Source organism: Fusarium odoratissimum (assembly GCF_000260195.1).
Source record: "Fusarium odoratissimum NRRL 54006 unplaced genomic scaffold supercont1.6, whole genome shotgun sequence".
In the NCBI taxonomy this organism is placed as follows: domain Eukaryota; kingdom Fungi; phylum Ascomycota; class Sordariomycetes; order Hypocreales; family Nectriaceae; genus Fusarium; species Fusarium odoratissimum.
In genome coordinates, this window is record NW_022158692.1 from 451,756 (window position 1) to 474,285 (window position 22,530).

The 22,530-nt window shown below is 41.0% G+C and overlaps 8 protein-coding genes across 9 annotated transcripts; 2 read left to right on the plus strand and 6 right to left on the minus strand.

The window, feature by feature from the left end:
• Positions 1–7,648: 7,648 nt before the first annotated feature.
• FOIG_04760 (uncharacterized protein) lies at positions 7,649–8,254 on the plus strand (the record flags this gene model as incomplete). Its single annotated transcript, XM_031203058.1, has 2 exons — positions 7,649–7,895; positions 7,944–8,254. 2 exons carry the CDS (start codon positions 7,649–7,651, stop codon positions 8,252–8,254), a joined length of 558 nt encoding a protein of 185 aa, XP_031066637.1.
• A 1,256-nt stretch (positions 8,255–9,510) lies between these two features.
• On the minus strand, positions 9,511–10,480 carry FOIG_04761 (uncharacterized protein; the record flags this gene model as incomplete). The annotated part of the gene is made up of 2 exons (XM_031203059.1): positions 9,511–10,190; positions 10,237–10,480. 2 exons carry the CDS (start codon positions 10,478–10,480, stop codon positions 9,511–9,513), a joined length of 924 nt encoding a protein of 307 aa, XP_031066638.1.
• Positions 10,481–11,174: 694 nt separating this feature from the next.
• Positions 11,175–12,299, minus strand: FOIG_04762 (uncharacterized protein; the record flags this gene model as incomplete). The annotated part of the gene is made up of 2 exons (XM_031203060.1): positions 11,175–12,011; positions 12,123–12,299. The coding sequence occupies 2 exons, from the start codon at positions 12,297–12,299 to the stop codon at positions 11,175–11,177; spliced, it is 1,014 nt and encodes a 337-aa protein (XP_031066639.1).
• Positions 12,300–14,341: 2,042 nt separating this feature from the next.
• FOIG_04763 (uncharacterized protein) lies at positions 14,342–14,903 on the minus strand. The gene is made up of 3 exons (XM_031203061.1): positions 14,671–14,903; positions 14,532–14,618; positions 14,342–14,483 (listed from the first exon to the last, which is right to left on the minus strand). Exons 1-3 carry the CDS (start codon positions 14,831–14,833, stop codon positions 14,464–14,466), a joined length of 270 nt encoding a protein of 89 aa, XP_031066640.1. The 5' UTR covers positions 14,834–14,903; the 3' UTR covers positions 14,342–14,463.
• Positions 14,904–15,588: 685 nt separating this feature from the next.
• On the minus strand, positions 15,589–16,761 carry FOIG_04764 (uncharacterized protein; the record flags this gene model as incomplete). The annotated part of the gene is made up of 3 exons (XM_031203062.1): positions 15,589–16,036; positions 16,081–16,520; positions 16,565–16,761. 3 exons carry the CDS (start codon positions 16,759–16,761, stop codon positions 15,702–15,704), a joined length of 972 nt encoding a protein of 323 aa, XP_031066641.1. The 3' UTR covers positions 15,589–15,701.
• A 579-nt stretch (positions 16,762–17,340) lies between these two features.
• Positions 17,341–18,911, plus strand: FOIG_04765 (uncharacterized protein; the record flags this gene model as incomplete). The annotated part of the gene is made up of 2 exons (XM_031203063.1): positions 17,341–18,692; positions 18,735–18,911. Exons 1-2 carry the CDS (start codon positions 17,355–17,357, stop codon positions 18,909–18,911), a joined length of 1,515 nt encoding a protein of 504 aa, XP_031066642.1. The 5' UTR covers positions 17,341–17,354.
• On the minus strand, positions 18,773–21,073 carry FOIG_04766 (uncharacterized protein; the record flags this gene model as incomplete). 2 transcript variants are annotated; one of them, XM_031203065.1, is made up of 7 exons in its annotated part: positions 18,773–18,970; positions 19,090–19,691; positions 19,733–19,891; positions 19,936–20,077; positions 20,122–20,747; positions 20,791–20,867; positions 20,909–21,073. In XM_031203065.1, the coding sequence occupies 7 exons, from the start codon at positions 21,071–21,073 to the stop codon at positions 18,921–18,923; spliced, it is 1,821 nt and encodes a 606-aa protein (XP_031066644.1). In that variant the 3' UTR covers positions 18,773–18,920. The 2 variants fall into 2 exon arrangements, with proteins under 2 accessions (XP_031066644.1, XP_031066643.1); XM_031203064.1 differs by having other exon boundaries at positions 18,774–19,691.
• A 130-nt stretch (positions 21,074–21,203) lies between these two features.
• On the minus strand, positions 21,204–22,007 carry FOIG_04767 (uncharacterized protein). Its single transcript, XM_031203066.1, has one exon. It carries the CDS (start codon positions 21,971–21,973, stop codon positions 21,281–21,283), a length of 693 nt encoding a protein of 230 aa, XP_031066645.1. The 5' UTR covers positions 21,974–22,007; the 3' UTR covers positions 21,204–21,280.
• Between the last annotated feature and the right edge of the window lie 523 nt (positions 22,008–22,530).

The window sequence follows — 22,530 nt, forward strand, 5'->3', positions numbered from 1 at the left end:
TTTAAATAATTAGACCAAGATATTAAATAGATAAAATAGGTTACTGCAAAGGAATCTAATAAACGACTTAAGAATATACTACTAAAGTATTATATTTATAAGAAATTATTTTAAGAGGAATTAGATACTAAGTTACCTTAATATATAGATTATAATATTAAAATTATATTAAAGGATAAAAAGAATTTAAAATTCTTTTTTATTTATAACCTATCTTAAGATAAGCTAGATATACTTAGAGAATAGTTAAATAATATGCTATAAAAAGGATATATTAAATTATTAAAATCCTTAGTAAGATACCTAGTTATATTTATATTAAAACCTAATTCTAATAAGCTAAGATTTATAATAAATTATTAATAACTTAATAAAATTATAGGAAAAGATAAAATACTATTACTACTTATTACTAAACTTAAGGACTGCCTATTTAATAAGAAATAGTTTATAGCCCTTAATCTTAAATCTACTTATAATCTTATTTAAATTAAAGAAGGTAATAAATAGAAAATAGCCTTTTAAATAAAATATAAATTATTTAAATATTTAATTATGCCTTTTAGATTAATTAATATACCTATAGTATTCTAATATATAATTACTAATATACTTTAAGAATATCTTAATATCTTTATAATTTACTACTTAGATAATATCCTTATCTTCTTTAATATAAAAGAGGAGTATATAGAATATATTTATAAGGTTTTTAAAGTACTATAAGATACTAATATACTTATTAAACTTATAAAAAGTTACTTCTATTAGTCTTAAGTAATATACTTAGGATATAAAATCTTATATAATAAGATTAGGATAGATAAATAAAAGATTATAGTAGTTATTAAATAGAAACTACCTATATTAATAAAAAAAACCTAGTCTTTCCTAGGATTTACTAATTATTACTAATAATTTATTAAAGGTTTTAATAAAATTATTATCCCTCTTATTAAGATTATTAAAAAGGATAAATAATTCTAATAAAATAATAAAGTATAATAAGCTTTTAAATAGCTTAAATTAGCTATTATAAATAAACCTATTTTAATTATATTTAACCCTGACTAATAAGTTGAATTTAAAACTAATGCTTTTAACTTTGCTTTAAGAGGATAAATAGGATAATAAGATAATAATAGTATATTATACCTTATTGCTTTTTATTCTTATAAGATATATAGAGTAGAACTTAATTATCTTATTTATAATAAAGAATTCCTAGCTATTATTAATTACTTTAAGGAATTTAAATATTACCTTAGAGGAAGTAAGTACCTAGTAAAAGTCTTTACTAATTATAAGAATATAACTTACTTTATAATTATATAAAAGCTAAACTAATAATAATTATATTATATAAAATACCTATATGAATTTAATTTTACTATAGCCTATTATAAAGAAACTAATAATAGATATATAGATACTATTAGTTAATAACCTGACTTTAATATAGGAACTATTAAAACTAAAGAATAACTCCTAGAGATTAACTTTAATAGAAAATATTAGTTTACTTAACTAGTTAAAACTATTATAAGAATAATTAAAATAGAACCTATATTAGAAAAAGAATATAACTTCCTTTATAAATTTTATTTATATCCCTTATATAGATATTAAGAAGTTACTAAAATACTAAAATAACTTTAAAACCAAGGATATAAGTTTAAAAGGAAAAATATAGAATATATTATTAAATAATATAACTTATACTTAAGAATAAAAGCTTAGAGATATAAATCTTATAGATAATTATAATTACTACTAGTAGTATAATAACCTTAAGACTTAATTATAATAGACTTTATAATTAAATTACCCTTATTAGAAGAACCCTTAATTAAAATCTTCTATAATAGTATTATAGTTATTATAGACTAACTTATAAAATTTTCCTACTATTTACCCTATAGAGAAGTAATAAATATAAAAGAACTTTCTTATATTTTTTACTAATATATTATTAGTATATATAAGTTATTTATAGAAATCCTTTTAGATAGAGGACTTATATTTATAGTAATATTTTAGTAATTACTTATAGTATAACTTGGATTAAATTACTAACTTATAATAGTATTTTAACTATAAGTTAATAGATAAATTAAATAAATAAATTAAGTACTTAAATAGTATTTATAATATTATATTAACTATAAATAAAATAATTAGGTTAAGAAACTACTAATAGCCTAACTTACTTATAATACTATATATAATAAAAGCATAAAGCTTATATTAGCTTATACTAATTTTAGATTTATATTAAATATATATTATAATATATAATAAGAAAAATTAATTAATTTAGCTATTATACTTAAAAGTAATAACCTTAAGAATCTATATAAAGAGATAAAAATAGAACTTAAATTTATTAGAAAATATATAAAAAACTACTATAACTTAAAATAGTTAAAGGGACTAACCTTTTTGGAGGGAGATATAGTCTACCTAGCTATAAAAAATATTAAAATAGACTAACTAACTTATAAACTAAACTATAAATTTATTAGACCTTATAAGATACTATAGAAAATCTTAGAAAATAACTATAAACTAGACCTATTACTAAAAGTTAGGCTTTACCTAGTCTTTTATATTTTACTACTTAAATTAGCAGTAGATATAATATAAGTTAAAATAGGTAATAAACTAAGAGAGATCTTAGGACTAGAAGTTTATAAAGTAGAGGCTATTAGAGATACTTATAAGATAAATAGTTAAAGGGAATACCTTATAAAATAGAAAAACTATTTAGAAAATAAAAATATATAAGAACCCCTAAAATACCTTATTAATGCCTAATAACTCCTAAAGAATTTTTACTAATAATCTTAGAAAGTAAAGAATTAAAAATTATATTCTAGTTAATAATATTAGCACTACTAAAAAACTAAATATTTAAAACTACTATATCCTCCTCCTAGGTAATAATATTATTAGCAGAGGAATTTAAATTATTAATAATAAATTAAATTCCCTGCTTTTATAATAAGTATTTTATATAATAAATATAGGATAATCTTATAATAGCCTTATTTACTTCTTACTAAGCCTTAAGAAGTTTCTTCTTAGCCTCCTCTTTTGCCTACTTAAAATAGTTAGATTTATAATTTAATTAAGAAACTAAGAGGAATAATTAGTAGAACCTAGTAATAAATAGAAAAGAATATATAATAAGTAATTATAATACTAGAAGTATTATAAGATTAACCTTATTAAGTATATTTAAAATAATAAGAGGAATACTTAATTATTTTATAATAAAGGCCCTTAGCCTTATAAAAGGAATAAGATATAATATTAAAACTAAATTTTATAATTAAATCTGCTAAATATATATACTTTAAAGTCTTATAAGATTTTAATTAAAAATTCTATAATATAATAATTAGCAAATATACTAGGAAAATAATTAAAGAAGAAAGTTAGTACTTACTAAAGCCTAATATAAAAACAAGGAGATATATAGGTCTTAAGGATAAGACCTAATAGAGGGGAGATATTATATTATAACCCCTGCGCCTATATTATATAGCCCTTATAATTTTTACTAATTATTATAAGATTACTTCTCTTAGTAATAATCTTCTTCTATTAGATTACTTAGATTATAATACTCTAAGACTAAATTACTATAGATTATAACTAATCCCTATAAATTTAACCCTTAGATTACTTATATTTTCTACTAAGCTATAAGGCTACTTTAAGTATATATATATATATTTATTAATACTTAGATAAAACTTAGCTTATTAGCTATTAATTAAAACTTCTTTATATTAATTAAGCCTAATATATATTAAATTTATTATTAAGAAATATAATACTTTAATAAGCTTAGTTATATGCCTTATATAATTTGCTAATAATAAACCTAGTATGGCTTAGTTTAATATAATTAGACTTTAACTATTATACTTTAGCCCTCTGTATAAATACAAGATAAGGTAATAAGTTAAGATAGTAGTAGTAAAATAAATTAATTAATTATAAAGTTTTATAAAACTTAATATAATATATAAAATATATATAATATAATTAATATATATAATAAGCATATACACCAGATAAGTATATATATTAAAAATCCCTTAACCTTATATCTAATTATCTAATTAATTAATTCTTAATTATATAATATATTATAATTAAATAAAGAAGCTAAAATACTACTTGCTCTTTAAGCCCTCTAAGAGAACCTAAAACTAAGTCTCTATAAGGCTGCTAAGATATATAAGGTTAACTACTAGGCTCTTTATTACTAATATAATAATATTCCTGCTATATTAAGTATTACACCTAAGTTATAGAAACTAAGTAATTTAAAGGAGTAAATTATAATTTAATATATTCTTAACCTAGATTTATAAGGATTTCCTTCTAGGTATTATAATATTAAATAAATAATAAATTAATTACTTACTAATTATAATATATTACTAGTTAGTAAGTACTAGGCTATTAATTTTATTAAGTAGTAATTAGAGCTTAAGATATATTTTTAGCAGAGATATAACTATTAGAGGGCTAAATATAAAGATCTAATTATTATTTATAATTAGTTTAGGCTTATATAGAATATAATTATAAAATATAATATTTAATTAAATAATATCTAGAACTTTAATAAGACTGGCTTTATAATAGGCATAATCTTAAGTAGTATAGTTATTATTAGCTTAGAGAGGCATAGAAAACTGAAATTAATATAACCTAGAAATCAGGAATAAGTTATAATAATTTAAGTAATTAATATAAAAGGCTAAGTAATTAATTTATTTATTATAGTTATAGGCTAATACTACCTTATTAATTAATACTAAGAAAGTAACCTCCTAGGCAATTAGGTTATTATAATAAGCTAAAATAAATAAATAAATAATAAGCTAGGTCTTAACTAGCTAAAATACTTTAATTAATTTATAATTAAGTAAATAAATAATTACTATTATCTTTTAATCCTTAATAGGTATAAAAGTTACTACTTAGTAGACTTTAAGATATATTATAAGGAGAATAAGATTATTATACTTTATATATTACCTTATTCTTCCTATCTGCTTTAGCCCCTTAATATTAGGTATTTTAGGCTACTAAAAAAGGCATATAGTTAAGAAATAAACTATTTAATTAGAAGGTCTATAACTTATATTTCTAAGACTAAGTTCTTCTTAGCCTTTTATATTACTTTTTAAGTTATTATAACTAAGGAAAATATTAAAGGAGGTTTTAAAGGAGCTAGGCTTATTTCTTTTAATCTAAAAAGTATAATCTTAAAGCTTAATATATAACTATAAACTCTAATGCCTACTAAGGTAGTTATTAAACTATTAACCCCTTAGGTTTTAAAGACCCTAAAAATTATACTTAAGGCCAGATCTTAGTTTAAATACCTTAAGAGATAAATTAAAAGATATTATAATAGCTCCCTAGAATTAATCCTAGGAGCTTTAAAGTCTCTTGCAAAGGGAATAATAGTAATAATATATAAGAATGCCTTATTATAAGCTAAGATATAAGATCTTTAATAGGCAAATAAGATACTTAGTTGGCAGCGCTAGGATAAAAGAACCTGCCTATAGAATAGAGGGAAGCTAATTATAGAGGAAGGTAAGAATCTAATTAATTAGATAGATATAGATATATAAATAGTAGTTAAATTATTAAGAAGTAGTAGTTAAGGAAGTTTAATATAACTAAGGGTTTAATACTATAGGACTTATAATAAGACTAGGTATAATATAAGAACCTATTAAGAGGGTATTAAGGCCTCTAGAGATAAGTATAATAACTAGAATTAATTAATTAGATAGTTTATTATGTTTTTATTATAATTTATCTTAAGAAGGTTAAGATTATTAATATATATACTTATCTGGTGTATGTGCTTATTATATATGTTATTTTATTAGTAAATATATAACTATTAAACTTTTTATACTTAGATATTAATTATCCTAAATACTAATTACTAATTTCTTATAAATATTAATATATAAAGTATTTATTTTTATAAATCTCTTTTAAAATTATATTTATTAATATCTTATTATAAGATTTATAATATAATAAGAAGCTTATATATATAAGTATTAATATTATATTATTTAGTATTATTAATCCTAGGTATAGAAAATTAAACTATTAGTTAAATTAAAATTAAGTTAAAATAATTATTATAAACCTATCTATTAAAAAGTCTTTATAATTAAGATAATCTAATATACCTCTTATAAAATTAAGATATATCCCTAAAGTTAATACTTATTACTTCTGACTTATAAAGACCTTTTTAATAATAATCTTAATGGATACTACTCTTAACTCTTAGGAGTAATTTACTTATAAACTATGGATATTTTAAAACGGTCTGACTTTTATTGCATATTGCGCGCGAAAGCATAGCTTACCGTAACGCGCCCTGCCCGAGTATCTCGTCAGACCTGAGTCGAGCACGTCTTGGCCTGATCCAGCAACAACATCTTCAATCCACGGTCAAACTTATCAACCTCGCAGCATCAAGTTCGCCAGTCACATTACACCGACCTAGCAAATATCAGATTAGTCAAAGGCTTGGCCGCGCCGAGGTCTGCTTCCTTTGCGTCCTTGTCGTGCGAGCTTCATACCACAGACGACCTTTCACCTCAGAGTTTCCTCTCAGACGACCTTTCATCTCAGAGTTTCCTCCCAGACAACCTTTCATCTCAGAGTTTCCTCTCAGACAACCCTTCATCTCAAACGACCCTGAACGGCCGCCTTGGTGGTATCAAGGTGCCCGGCTACCGCGCCCCCAGCTTGACCACTAGCCCTGTATTGCAATGTATTCCCCTGTGTTAAGACAATGTCAATATCACTTCATCTTTTCTCATCTCTAAGACTTGACATATTGCACCAGAATTTGCCAGCCATTGTGTTCTGTTTGATCGACTATGCTGAGGGAGATGAAATTTTCCAGAATATCGAGGCCCGTTAAGATTCTGGCGGCCCAAATGAACGGCATGCTGTCTTATTCTGTCCTCCTGAACCACGGAATAGTCCATTCAATGAATGGGATATTCTACTGGCGCATGCTAGTTTGTTTAACAAGAGTGTTGGACACGATGGAGAGCGAATGGTGGCAGAGCTTACTCACCCAAGAATTGCTAGTGGGGTTGATGCAAGAGTGGTTATAATCAACGTGGATGTGGACCACCTAATCCCAGGGTTTCGGCTTAACTTTTCTCTTGCTCATATTGTCCTGGGTAAACGATTGATGAAAAAGGTTTTGGATCAAGACACTGGTGTGGTTTCTTTTGCTAATGTCGCTTTGACACAGACTGAGATTAACGCCATGAAGTGGTGGTGCTGGCAACCCGCAATCGAAGCCCAGGACATTCTCATATATCCCATACTGTTAGCCGTTTGTCGTTGCCACTCATTTCCATGATGCTTCCGTTCCCCAAAGCTCTCTCACGTGACGTGACACCTGCTCCCAGCTGCCAACTGATTCAGAGGCCTTTCTGGTGTGGCAGGACCAATGCTTTGCATTACATGCCCTTTGTTCATTTCTTCTCTATCTCTTCCTGTCACATTTCTCATTCTCTTCTCGTCTGTTCAACCACTCAACAACAACACCTCCGCCGCTGAGAAAATGAGTTCTCAGCGAGTTACTTTTGATCCGGCCAACTTGCCGAGACCCGAGAACATGTTTGAGCGCCGTGGGTATATTGACCAGTATATCCAATACTTTCACAGTGACTTGGCCCCCCAGATTGCGGAGAAGCGCGAGTCGTCGTATCCCGTCGTCTGCAAATTCTACCATGAAAAGCGTGGTAAGATCGAGGTCCCATCTGTGTACTTTGAGTACGTCATCGACAAGACGATGTGGAAGAACATCTGTAGGTTACTCAGTCTCGTTATATCTGTATATGCTAACCTTTCTATAGTCAAACCACTCGGTGACGGTGCGGCTCCCGCTTGGCCTTGGGAGAAAGGGCCCGACCCTGACGACATGAGCGGCGGCATGTCGACAGCATACATGGAATGGCGAGTCAGAAAAGGTTTCCCCATCAATACGCCTCACCAAGAAACGCAGCAGCGGGTGCGCGACCTCGAACGGTCGCTCTCGGATGCTCAACAGGACATTGAGCGACTGCATACGCTTCTCCGGGACACCCAACCCATTTCTTCTCGGCGACAGCATCCCTTGCAGTCCCAGACACCTCTGCGCCAAATCAAAAAGGAGGAGCCCGAGTAGGAACCTACGACTTTTCATCTTTTGCACCACTACCACGGTAGGTTCAAGAGTTTCCATTCTTGCAGTACGTAACTGACATCAGCAGAGATAGATATCGTTAGTTACGAGTTCAAGTGATAGTAAATACATTTGGAGATTGTTATGATGGCTATGCTTAATCTTGAATGACTTGTGATATGGTTGAGAGGATGAAAGCGGCTTCAGCCCGACACAGAGGTAAAGAACACGGACTCACACATATGGGCAATTTGCTCTTTGCTATCTTGACACAGCGCAAGTACATGAAGCTTGAGGCCATTAACAGCCTCGTGGTGAACATCCGTCTCATCTACTGTCGCCCCCGGACTGTTCGGTGCCACCGCTTCGAGCCTATCCAAGACAATGTTGTGCAGACACGACGCAGCACCACAGGTATTCTCCACAATTTACAAGGATCACGGGTGGCTTTAACGTTAGAGAGTCGGCGTTGATGTATTACCCGTTTGAGACGACACGCTGATGCTCATTGGTCATCTGCGAAAAGCTTTGTGCTTACAGTGATAGGCGGCAGGGAAGGTCATGCAGATAGACTTGCCTTAAGACGAGGAGCCTAGAAGTATCTTCCACAGCTGGCGAAATTCGATACAAATTGGCGAAGACGATCACGATATTATGAGGCATCAATCAATAGCTATCTAAAACCTTTTGCACTGCCTTAAGTTTTGACATGGACGCGGGTGGCTTCACCACGGATGAACGGAGATCGAGGATTTGACAATGGATACGATCGAGAACTTGAAGCACCATCCCATCACGTCCTTGGAACAGTCATGCAATCCACGGAATCATGGAATAGAATAAGATACCAACTTTGACAGATGAATACGGCAAAGGATGCTCCGAGCCGTCAAGTAGACAACCAAGGCTCTCGCATCCTCCAAGTAGGTGAACAATTTCTGTCTCGCACAGTCTGAAGCTGTCACCGTCTCAAGGGCTGAGTAATGCATTGTCGTAACGTAGGCACTTGTTCTTGTAGACTCATTGGTGAGTAAAATGAAGGCAGCCATTTATCCTGAGACAACAACCGCCATTGATGTATTCAGCTATTTATCAACTCGTATTCTCCTGGTATCACTATCCGTGCCTTCCTCGCTCACCACCGTCCGGAAACCGTTCACTGAGTCTCCTCCGCGAGACATTCGTTGCTGTCTATAGACTCATTAGTGGACGAATTTCAAAGAAAAGGACGGATGTCCTACCAGCTGGGCGACCTGACTTTATGGGTGCGCCGACGGTTCATCCTGAGAATCCCCAACCTCAGAGGGAGGGTCAACCGCCGCAGTATTTTCCGGGCGAGGACGCTTAGACGAGGACGAGACACTCATCGACGTGTCCTCATTGGACAAGTTCTCTGCGTCCCGCTCTTCACCACCAGTGAGGCTCCTTTTCATGGCTCGGCTGGTGGACGTGACTTTCATTGAAATATCCTTGATTTCCAAGGATTTGGCGTCACTTTCCTTCTTGAGTTCCGTAGCAGCTCTGCCTGCCTCTTCAAGGCTCATGAACTCTCTGCCGTCGAGGGGCTGCAATCCGCTGTAACGGGGGTGGTGGGCTTGGGGGTTTGCGAGTCCTCCAAAGCGCGATGCCTTATCGTCAGCAGGCCACTGTCTAGCGATGCGTTCAAGACGGAAGGCCTCAAGCTCGAGTTCGTTGGCTCTTTCGCGTGCTTCACGGGCCATTTGCTCAGCCTCAGCAAGGGTTTGAGGGACGGGAGCTTGGTGCTGGGAGCGAGGGGCCTTGGATCGGGGAGTACTGCTGCCCTCTTGAGTCTCTCCACTAGGGCCGTGAGACTGGCGCCACTCCCTGAAGACAGAGGAGGTGCCCTGCGACAAGTCATTTTCGTCAAGCGAGACAGTCCACGGCCAGGGGTTGTTCTTGATCATGCTCAGGCGATTGACTGTCAAGATTAGTACAACACTTGAATGGGGAGTGATTTTGCATACAGATGAGTCTCCAAATGGTGGCATCAACGTGGTACTCGAAATACACCACGTTGACATCACGAAGCCCCTTCTCAGCCAGATGCTTGCTCTGAAGTTCTATAGCCTTGGTGCGAGCCTGCTGTCGCAAGTCGCTGGAAATGGGGAGCATTCGAAAGCAAGCATGCATGTACTGTCGGCGGGCATCAGGGCTAAGTGGGTTGACCTTTGTAGGGTCGGGAACGGTGTTGGTCTTCCCAGGGGCCATTGCGGATGATTAGACTTTTGACGCGATGCGATGTGATGTGCATGAGGAAGAGAAATTCTGGTCCTGGAAATTCAGAATCCAAGTTAACCCCATGTGGGGCATGTTTATGTTCTGGTGCGTGCTTGTTTGCACAGCTCGCCAGTTGTCCCTGAGTCACAGCGGTCAAGCCAGTATCTCTACCTCGAATCATCTCTCCAACTCGCCTGGGCGAACGCCGTCACATCAGTATCCCAACCTTTATTAAGCTTGAATATCTCACAAGCGAGTTCAGTGGCTCATGTCCATCACCGATAATGGCCAACCGTCATCATTCCGAAGGAGAATCCGCCTCCATCCTACAAAAATCAAGAAGCCTGCACATGTCAGTACCAATTCCGAGTCAATTGACATTATTAATATCTTATGCAGAATCCCAGACTATGATTCCTTCTGCAAACAGCTCGCCTCATTCGTTTCGGACGTTTTGTAAGAAAGAGGCCTACCAGCCAGGACGACCGAATGGACGCTTTGGTCACATCAAGATGCCCTCTTACCCGATCCCTGGCTTGATGCGAGTTATATGCCAATCGTTCATCTCAGTTACCCTAAATAGTACAATTGCATCCTCTAATTCCAATATGGGATTCACGTCAAGGAAATCACGGTTTACAGTAATATGAGATGACAGGTGGTTTAATTCACACTCCAAAACTAACTACTGTCTGGTACTGCGCTCGACATCTGTGTTTAGGATCTCGTAGAAGGTGACGTTCGACTTGAATTCGGACCGCCATTTGGCAACAGCAATGCCTGGAATGTATGTCCAATCACTTAAAGTGTGACGGCCATTCCCATCCCTGGCAAGGTCATAACAGATCCCAAATGCACAAGCCCCCTCCTTCAGGTAGGAGTTGATATCAATGAGCGTTGCCCGTCCACCCTGTGTCAATTCTAACCAAGTAGACATGACCCTATGGGAAAGACGGGGTGTATCATTCTCATTTTTGCTAAAGTTCTCTGTGACAACGATATTATGCGTAAAAGCACGGACAAGGTGATACGAAATCTCGCCTTTTGCCTCCGAGCTCAACTCTTTGGTCTCTTGTGCCATAGACCTTGTACTGTCGACATTGACAACGAGATTGACAAGACGGTCCAAAATCTCGTCAATCTCGCTGCCAATGAGCAACGATCTGTCCGGACGAACTTTCACAAGTTGTACTCCAAGGCTATCAACCATGCTCCATAGGGCATTCATCTTGCTCTCCAGGCCGGCCGTGGTCTCGTGCTGATGCTTCGTGGAGCCGCTCAGTCTCTCATTGGTTTGAGTGTCGAGGCTCGACTGCGGCGCTGATGACAGAAGCGCCGGAAGGCCAGCTTCTGATGGAACCTCGCCGTTGGCAAGTTCCATGGTGTCTGTCTCCTCTTCGCCTCGTGTCTCTCCATCCGATGATGAGTGCTCCGGGGAGTCTGGGAGTTCCTTAGGCGGACATGTTCTCCAGTCCGCCCATCGGCTGACATTATCAATGAGGACTCGCCGTCTGAAGTGCGTCTAGGAGAGTGTTATTTGAATTGATAGACCTGACAGATAATGCTTGCATCACCCGCCTTACTCGTCGACTGGCCGTGGTGCCAAGCATGACTCAAGCATGGCAGTACAAACGTTGTTCTCGGCCTCTTCATTTGTCTCATAGACAGGTCCTGGGTCTTTCCTGGCGCCATGACAAGCATCTGCTGTGATGGAGGTCCTGGGAAGGCAGTGAAATGCTTTTCTTATGGGAAATTCGGGTGACGGGATCATTGAATCGACTTGAGCGGCGGGCTGCATCTGCTTGAACATCTCTGTGGTAAGCGCTACTGTGCCGAAGTTTGATTAATACTGCCCCGGTTGTACTTACTGCTGTGACTTTCTTTGCGTATGAGGCCTTTCGAACTTCATACCGTCGTACATGAGCCCCTCCCGCCAAAGCAGTGAGAGAGCCTTGTATCTGAGAGCTGGGACAAATAGCCACACCTATGGTCGAGAGCGAGGCCTTTGGAGACTGTGGCCAATTGAGTCGGGAAAAGCTTTCGGAGCTGTGGTATTTCTGGCCTCGCTACATGATACCTCGTCGAGTGTAGTTGTGTAGTTTCAACCTATCAATGGAGCTTGTGCTGGAGAACGGTGAGAAGCCGTTGCCGCGGTTGAGACAAGGTTCCAACTCAAATCAATGTGACCAATTACACAATCCATGGAGGCTAGATAAGGCAATTCCAACGTCAGCCCCTGTCCATGATCCACATACACGTTAGCCGTGGATCAGGAGGTGGATCGCGCCACTGAAGAGTACGTACTGTAATCTGCCCGAAAATTCAAAGCGATATCTGGGCTGTTGGAGGATCCTTTCGATAATCCGAGCGGAGTGGTGCACCAAAGTAAGCCGAGCAACCGCAGCAACGAGCACCTGTCAGCGTATGACCACCTCATAAAGCAGATGCCACCAAAGCAATGACAGCGCTTGGTCCGTAACAGATCTGGTCTGAATATCATCGGGTAGATGCTCGGGAGGCTTGGGTGGGTGCCTTGAGGAGTCTTCGGGGAGAGGGTGGACGAGATGGACAGCTTGGATGGTCGAGTACATCGACTGAGAGTCGGTATCCGAATCGAGAACCAGTTGATCCCTGGGAATTGTGATTTGGCTTCGTGAGGCAATTCGAATGACGTCCGTTTGCTCCAAGGTTATTCCTGCGAATCAAATGTCAGTTTTTGACTCACAACTCGCCATCTTACTGACCTGGTGTTTGTTACTCGACGAGAGTGACTAATATCGTTGCCTGCGCTCATTTGGTGTCGTCGAGAAGATCTCTTCAAGATTAAGAGATGAAAGGGCTGCCGGGTGGTTTGGAGGTTGAGCGCGTCGCAGTTGGAGGGCGCGTCGGGTGGGCAGATAAGTACACACGATCCTTGAAATGAAATCATTAGTGAATTTACGCGAAAACAGCCTGTGGGATGCTTTACCTGGGTGGCAACTCCGTGATCTTCTTGATTGAGATTTGTTGTTCAAATCTTGGGTGCTTGAAGCCTGAACCGCGTTTTAGTGGGTCTATCGAAATGCTCAGCTGTTCAGTCAGTTACCCTAAACAGTACGATTGCATCCTCCAAGTTCAGTGTCTATTAATTGAACATGTATCTCTTTGATTGACCGTGATCCATCATGGAAAACTACCAGATTAGCATTTTTGTGTACCCGATGTCCCCATGTTGTGGTGAAAACTTGTGAAAGTTGCTGCGAATCGCGGGCCCTGCACACAAACCCAAACAGATGATGAAAACATTTGTCAATGAAAACACCGACAAAGTTTGATACTTCTAGCGAACGTTTCACAAGTAGTAATGGAATGGTATCTGGAACGTGGATTTTGCGCCAGTTACCGGTAAAATTGTATCCGCTGGTTGATGTTGCATGTTCACCACACACATGTTACAGTTTAGAAGGGTAGCAAAAAGTTGACGATCACACGGCTCTTGATCATAAACTGACATGCAATCGATGGAATACATAGGTCAAACTGAGTAATTGGCAATCATGTCCTTTGCCATGAGTATCACGAATGTGTTTGGATCCAAATGCTACCTCAAACGTATCGGGCGCAGCCACACTTGTTTTGGACAGCGGTTTAAGCTGACGAAAAGAGTCACTCGACAAAGCTCGAGTAAGCACTGACGCAAACACCAGCTAGAAATACAAATTGAATGTGGTTAGCCAAAGTGAACGATCGTTGGTAAACATGAATTAAGAACCTCGCCAAAGACTGACAAGATATCACACACGGGAGGCAAAGCTAGATCCAAACACAGAGACAAAGATGAGTACAAGTCACAGATTTACAGTCAAGAATTGGGCGTGGATGATTCGTATTGAGCTATGTCCTTTGCTCCATTCCTCCCACTGCTGCTATCAGCCCGACACAAGTCTCCTCAATTCTTTCCGCCAAGGTTGGCACGCGACGACCAGTCGATGGAACTAGTTGTTGCTGTTGTTGGCTGCATCGTCGTCAGTATGACATGGACGTGAGTTGTCGATTGACTTACCAGGGGCGGTGTCGGAGGTGCGATCGATGACGCGAAGGTTGCCCTCGCGGTCGATGACTGCAGTGACTTGGGTGGGATGATCAAGGCCTTTGAAACTGTATTAGTATGATATTACCATAGTAAAGAAGTTTTAACTTACCAGGCCCCTGAAAGTAGAGTCCGACTGTGACAGAGGCAGCGCCGGTCTCCTCCATGGAGCGCATCGCAAGCTGCTCAATCTTGACACCATCACCGGTGACACCGAGGTAGCCACTACCAGCGGTGGGGATGGCAATGCCGTTGTTGTTCGTGTTGGTAGACATGGTAGTGGTAGTGGGTGCTAGAATTGAATGAAATGGGTGTGGGCTTGGACGACGAGAAAACAGCAGAGAGTTGTGCTGATGATGGTTGAGGAGAAAAGAAATCTGAGCAAGGAGGGTGGGAGAAGAGGTTTATATAGGCAGATTCAATCAAGGTCAGCCTCAGGCTACATTTCAGTTTCTCTATTATGCTCTGCCTGTTTCTATTATAGCCCCAATGAATCAGAGTGACTGAACAGTTATCGTTCATTGTGCCAGTGGCAGCGTGGTACAAGTGGCCGGCACTGGCACTCATGGCGGTTAACCAGCTTTACCACAATGGTCATTGGGATTGGAGGTGCAAAATAGAAGCGATCGATTATTGATAGAGATAATGGAATGAAGAAAGAAGAAAAGAAGAATGAGTTCATTGTGTGTATTATGCTTCACTTGATTGTATCGATTTGAATGCCGGCGGTGCAAAAAGCTACGTATTTACAAGGGGCTCGAAATGCAGAACGATCTCTACTGAACATCACGTCAATGCCGGGTGGTCATATGTCACGGTGATTTGCTACGACCGGAGATACTCTATTTAATCAGGGGTGGATCGAATGAATGCAATTGGGAGAGGCTGGCGTGACTGTGAGTCGGTGGTGCTGGGGTTCAACATCACTACTGTGAGATGCGGTTTGTACCGTCCATGAGAGACAGGGTTTGAATGAATGCCTGGGGAGGCCTCCATTTCTACTAGATCATGGGCAGACTGACCGTGGCGACTCACGTACATGTCGGTGTCTGGATGTTGCCTACTTAGTTGATACGTAGAAATAAATGCGGTTGGCCCAAGATTTGAACTTGAGAGGCAATTCTGCGATCGCCGTAAATTGAACTACTGTACATGCTTCTTCACCTCCCGATCAACCCCAAGCCACAACATATCCGGTCGACTGTAGTGCCCACAGACATCCACAAAACTCTTGCACCGTAGAATCTCATCCAAATCAAGTGTGGCATACAAGATCCCCTCCTCACATTGAGGTATATCCTCGGTGAGAATCCTTCCGTCGGGACCAAAGATTGCAGAGCTACCTCCTCCTGGAGTGCTCATGACAGCCCCTCGTTCTGTGTTCATGAGGCTGATCCCCTGTTCACTGATGACGGATGTCGCATGAAGGACAAAGGCTTGTGATTCGATTGCGTACGTTTGAGATAATGCGCGGGCGCCTGTTTGTCAGTAACTGTCCGAACAGATGTAAATGAGCGAATACCTTCTCTCGACATGGACCACAATTCCTTCTCGTCCTTGTATGGATGCAATGGGGGCCACGCGGCGACATGGATCTGCTCACGGTGGCTGTAGAGGTAATATTTGAGTAGGGGCTGAATATGCTCCCAGCAAGAGAGCGCCCCGACACGGCCGACACGTGTATCGACAACGCTTGTAAGGGCATCACCAGAAGCATCACCAAAGATTGTTCTCTCCATATGGGTAGCTTTGATCTTCCGTCGAAGTGCAAGAACCTTGCCGTCAGAGTCGATGATGGCCTGTGAGATGTACAGAGTGTTGTGGAAGTTTTCCGAGAACCCGAGGACGACGGATATGTCGTTGTCGGCCGCGCATTGCTGGATTCTTGCCATCTCCGGGCCATCGGCGCGCATTGAGTTTCTGATGTACCGGCTTGCGAGATCTGTATCAACTGGTCGCGCCCTTTGCTGTCAGTATCTAAAATGAGTTCAATTTTAACAACTTACCAGATCCAAGCAGGATATCCTGTAACCCAGCACTCGGGGAATGCCAGCAGCTCAGCGCCTCCTTTGGCTGCCTCAGCGATCAAAGCACAGGTCTTGTCAACTGAGCCCTGCAAGTCAAGCCATTTGGGTTCAGCTTGTGTGACTGCGACTCTGACTTGATGTCGAGTGTCCTCGGAGGCGATTCCCAGCTTTGCCATTGTTGGGGGAGATTCTTGTGACGAGTTGATCATGACAGTCTGATGAGTGCGCGAGTGAGTTGTCAAGTGCCATGGCAAATCCCAAGGCAAGCATATCAATCTCCAGACATTAATCTTGTACAATGACTTCCCACCAATCAGCTTCGTATCATCGGCGGAATCTTGACATCCGCCGCTAAATCTCACTTATCAGCTTCCCCGCAAAGTTCATCTCCACCTCCCCGGATCCAGGTGTTATCAGCGGCGGCTCTTTCGCATCCGCCGCTAACGAGTGGGGCTGCTCATGATAGGGACACGAGCGGAGCGAGAGAGAGCCCTCCGCTAGGAGCCCCCGGAGGGATCTAAATGTGCCAAAATAAACTGGTCTAGAAGCTTCCCAAGATATACTAAACTTGCCCAAGTCTTTTCATCACTTAGAAAAGAGGTCCTAAGTTTTCCTGCCTCCCCTTGCCAGATACCGGCAGATACTTGATGATGCTTCCGAGCTGGTCGGGAGTGTTCCGTTAGTCTGTAGCTGCTGTCAATGATATGAACTTCACTTGACATAAATAGACCATGGCAGTGCCATTCTACCAGCATCACTCACCATCACAATGGCTTTCGGCGTCCTTGAAAGTAATGCTTCTGAGCAACCGGCTGGGACAGTCTTCCTCGAAGATTCTCAAGATGGCATGCATACAATCTTGGTGCCTTCACCCTCCAACTCTCCCAATGACCCTCTCAACATGTCGCGGATCCGGAAGGAGCTGTACTTCCTGACCCTCCTCTTTGGTGCCTGCGTAACTGGCGCTCTTGGTCCTGTCCTCGTTCCAGCATTCGGCATTGTGTCGCAGACCTTCCAAACACCTCTCTCCAAAGTGGCTCTACTCAATGGGTCGCTCATCCTTGGTCTGGGCGTGAGCTCTTATTTTTCGGCAATCATTTCAGATCTCTGGGGTCGCAGGATCATTTTTGTCCTGACTTCAATCTTGCTGGTGATCTCCAATATCTGGGCGGCTGTTTCGCAAGGATACGAGTCACTCCTGGCAGCCCGTGTTTTCCAGGGACTGGCCATGGGGCCATGCTTTTCTCTGGCTGGTACATCCTGCGTGAACGACGTCTTCTTTCTTCATCAGAGAGGTCGAAGGGTCGGTCTGTGGAACTTTGCCGTCATTGTCTCTGTCAACATCGCCCCGGTCATCAGCGGGTATCTCATTGTCGACATGGGCTGGCGGTGGGCTTTTTGGTTCCTTGCTGTCGCCTTCGCTGTGGGATTGATCATGGTGGTCGTTTTTCTCCCGGAGACCAAATGGGACAGGGACGAAGTGATATCGGGCGGAAATGAAAAGACCGATGAAAAGGTTGCCGTCGAGACTGCACCAGTTGTCGAGTCGGTCACTCCATGGAAGAAGATCTGTGGAGTCCAACATCTCCAATTCGCCAGCGCAAAAGAACTACTGCCCAGTCTTGTCAGCCCTATTCTTATGCTTCGACATCCTGTTGTGATCTGGGGTTGTATCATGTGGTCAATCACCTTTACCTGGGTCATTGTTCTTGGCACTGTAGCTGACCAAGTCTTTGGCGCTCCACCATACAGCCTCGACCCAACCCAGGTCGGACTCGTCATTGGCATAGCTCCTCTTGTTGGGTCTGCCTTGGGAACGTTGATCTCTGGTTGGATGTCTGATCTAGCCGCTCACTACATGTCCGCATTCAATGGCGGTCTGTACGAGCCTGAGTTCCGACTTGTTGTCATTGTGCCTTCTGCAATCACCATGACTGTAGGAGCTTTTGGCCTTGGGGATGCAATTGAACATGCCAGGTCCACAATGGTCTGTTGCGTCTTTCTGGCTCTGGTCAACTTTGGTGTTGGCGCAGGGTGCACGGGCATCGTCACGTATACCAATGATGTTTGTATGGATCGTGCGGGTAGCGCTTTTGGTCTGGCAATGGTATGTCTTCATCTAATTCAGGGTCAGCACTAACTTTCGCAGCTTGTCAAGAGTTCTTTTGCATTCGGCCTCACCTTTATGCTCAACAATTATTATGCCACAAAAGGGCCGATGGTCTTCTTTAGCACCTGGGGAGGTTTGACTCTGGGCATCTGCCTGACAACTGTTCCGCTGTACGTATTCGGAAAGAGGATTCGAAGCTGGATGGGTCGATATTGAGTCTGAAGTTTAATATGAGGACCGGGGATGTGGATGCAGGCTGGTTACTGTGTAGTCATCTTGGTGACGAATATTTAGCTCGTCTAGTCGCTTTCGTGAAACACCCATTCTCCCGTAGGCGTCGACAGGTCAATGGTATCCAAATTCAGAGGCTCTTCGAGATTGGCAAACAGCATACCCCAATCTAGATCATTGGTATCGGCTTGCGGAGTGGTCTCCTTTGTCGGTGCTATGAGAGGAACACTGTGCCTCATGGGTAACGCCGAAACCACCTTCCACCGGTTGGCCAGCTCTCTGAGAAGCAACAGCCCTCGTCTTGCCCTTGTCCATCTTTTCATCTTGTCCAGTGCGTCAACACAGACTCGGAACCGGTGTACCGATTGGCTGCGAATGGTCGAGTTGGTTGACGTCGCATTCAGAAGCAGGCTCACAGCAGCTGTAAGGACACAGTGTATCGCAAAGAACGGGGCGTTCTCCATCTTGGCCTCTTTGTCGTATTGTCGGATTAATCTGACAAGGGCGTGTGCGGAGGTCATGTTGGTTCTGATGGATAGTTGGTGGGCGGCACTCTCTTTTGGCTCCCTGAGATATGGCCGATGGATGAGAAGTAACGACATGTTGTAGACCATATGAAGGAGGATGACTTGAGGGTTCATGTTGTTCCTTCGAAGTTCAAGATCGCGGCCCATTTGGCGGAAGAAGTTCATATGATGATCTCTGGCTTCCGAGAGAAGTTGATGCCGTTCGAAATGTTCAAGTTCTGCAAACTCGAAAGAGTAGCTGCACAGTCAGCTCCGAACCTCATCATACAGGGCACTCACATTTTATCCATGTATCGGTCGTGAATGAACCACATCTGGCAGTGAGCGTCAAAGACCGTGTCCTCTGTCGTGGGGTTGCTGCATGCTTCGAGATACGGTGTCGCTCGAACTCTCCGCCACGGAATCATGCAATTCCGCCCGAGCATCGAGGTGGAAATTCTAGAGGTATAAGTATCCGTTCTTACTCCCGTTCCGAGACCTACCTGTCCATTAAAAAGACCGACCAGAACGTCTGGACACGTACGCTCTTGTCAATGTCTGAAGGCGGCCCAATCGGTATCTGCATGACATTCTCGAGAGAACTCACGTGCAGCCCGAGGTGAACTATCAGGCTCGCCGCCATAGCTGTCATGTCAGCTTGTCAGACAGCTCGTGACCAGGATACGTACAATTGTACAGCCATGCATTGTTCTCGTTTTCCAGTGCCAGCTCGCGCCAAGTCAATATCGCCAGAGCCTGTACCGTCGCAACATTGGGAATTGTACGGCAGCACCTCATCACGATAGCGTCGGCTTGGTCAGCATACGTCTGCCCTGAATCGACGAAAAGACTCGCTGCTGCCAGGACTGACACCTGTAGCAGTTCACCATCAAGGGTCTTTTGAGGCTCTTTGAGAGTTTCGATGACATGAGGAGGTACGAAATGATGGACCGAATTGATTTGCTGTCGGAACAGGTCGAGTAGTGCTTGAACACTCTTCGTTTCCAACTCAGGCCTGATGGCCTCGGTCTCAATGCCATGGCCACTAACAGGGAAGCAGAAGCTACCAGATGGACCAAGAAAGGATGTCTCTCCACTACCATGAATGTTCATCCGCCACATCATCGAGCTCACATCATCGATGGCAGAGCTTTGGGAGTCATCCACGGTGTGCGCAGCGTCATCTTCTAGACTGCTCGATGCAAAGTCTGGAAGATTAGCATATCCACAGGTAGCCTCAAGCTTCCGTACGTAATCTTTGAGGGCAAGGACTTGATCTTCAAGGTTCGATACAAGCTCGGAGTCTCTCTGCTTCCTTGTACAGTTAGCGAGCGGACAAGACCGGTCAAGATGCATACCTCTTGGGTCTCTCGAGCACGTAGACGCATTCAATGTTGTTCTTTAAACATGACGAGCACGGAGAGCTTCCATCACACTACCATTGTTAGCGCCATTATCGACGACGAGGCGACTGACCTTTCGCTTCCTTCTCCGACACGTCTCACAGGCTTTGGCGACTCTGGGCCTGGATTCCACTGGATTGGGGTCCTGGTCGGGATAAATCGGTCGCGTCAATCCAAAAGCGCCATCATTGATCTCCCCATCTGTCGTGCAAGGAAGAAATCCCAAGTTTGGGTCCATGAGAATTGTTGGTGACAGATGAAGGTGCGATAATGAGGGGTGAGTTGCCATCTATAGCGGATGACTCAGCCGGGTAGATCCCGAAGGCGCTGCGACCTGAAGGCAGGAACCCGAGACTACGATCATGAGGTGAAAGGCTTCATTGGGATAACTTGTCTGATAATCAAGGCTATACTGTGATATAATGACAGCTGTCGTCTATTGTCTCTAAAAGTACTTCTGAGTTTGGGCAAAATGCATGCCTGCAGCAAAGTGAAAAAGTTTGGCCGCAACAACCGTACGCTCTCTCTTGGAGTACTCAACCAAGCGCTCATACAGTTCAGACAAAGGAATAATCTCCCGTTGGATGTGCTCTCCATCATCAAGTCTTTGTTCCGGCTCTTCATCGTTTTCGCCCAATTGAACCTCAACCATGGCCAGTTGCATGTTGGCGTTTGTCATTCCGGGATCGGCAGCTTGCGCAGGACTGACACTCAAAACCTTGCAATCATATCCAGTTTCCTCCTTGAATTCTCGAACAGCTGCTTCTTCGGCAGTCTCTTCAGCGTCGATGAGTCCAGCAGGCCATTCGATAGTGTAGGCATCAAGAGGGGGTCGGTATTGAATGACGAGTAGAGTGGAAGCAGGCTTTGATGGATGAAGAAGAATGTTTCCCATAGCTACAGCATCGACACCAGATTTTCCTCTTGTTTTTCGTGTTGCGACCTCCCATGTTCGTGTCTTTCCGACTTGATCGACGTACTCGATCTTTTTGAGGGTTACCCACTTTGCCTCATCAATGGGGAGGTCAGAGGTTTTGGTAATGACGGGTTCTTGTGTTTTCTGATTCATGGTGAATGGTCGGGTAAGAGAGAGACGAAAGCGCGGTTTGAAGCACTGGCGGAGAGGGAGATGGCGCATGTGGTTGAGTGTTGAATGAGGGATTGATTGAGGATGAGTGAAGACAGTGAGCGGGGAATGGCTGACAGTTTGGCACTGTGCGTGTACTGTGTGTCGTCACCACAAGCTCAATCATCACGACATTTAGGTTGGTGTTTAGTTCACTGATATGTTTGAGTCTTGAGTGATTCATTGATTGAGAGCCTCTCATAGTGCTTTGCTAGGTGTATCTGTAGCATAAGTTTTCGGACTTGTTTCGCGGTTCGCGTTGTGACTGAGACTGGTTTAGGGTATTTTCAGCGAATCTCAAATTGTTCGCAAGAAGCATGAACCAATTCGACTGTGAGTGCTGCGGTCATTTTGGGGTGACAAGAGCACGATATTCTCTTACATCTCACGAGATTAATATCTGTGCTTTAAGAATTTATAAAACTTACCCAAACTCACCAAACTCGCCAAACTTGTGATGATGCTCTGGCTCAATACAATGAACATAAGTCGTGGTAAGGTTATGACCACTGATTCCCAAGCACTTCAACACCCTGAAACCAGATCTGCAGCAGGATCTCAGCTGATAC

Excerpts from the sequence above, each read along its gene's own strand:
- FOIG_04763 (XM_031203061.1), bottom strand. The coding sequence starts at position 14,833 with ATGTCTACCAACACGAACAACAACGGCATTGCCATCCCCACCGCTGGT. Across the intron at positions 14,619-14,670 it reads ACTCTACTTTCAGGGGCCTG|GCCTTGATCATCCCACCCAA; the intron begins GTAAGTTAAAAC and ends ACAGTTTCAAAG. Across the intron at positions 14,484-14,531 it reads CACCTCCGACACCGCCCCTG|CCAACAACAGCAACAACTAG; the intron begins GTAAGTCAATCG and ends ACGACGATGCAG.
- FOIG_04767 (XM_031203066.1), bottom strand. The coding sequence starts at position 21,973 with ATGCGCCATCTCCCTCTCCGCCAGTGCTTCAAACCGCGCTTTCGTCTC.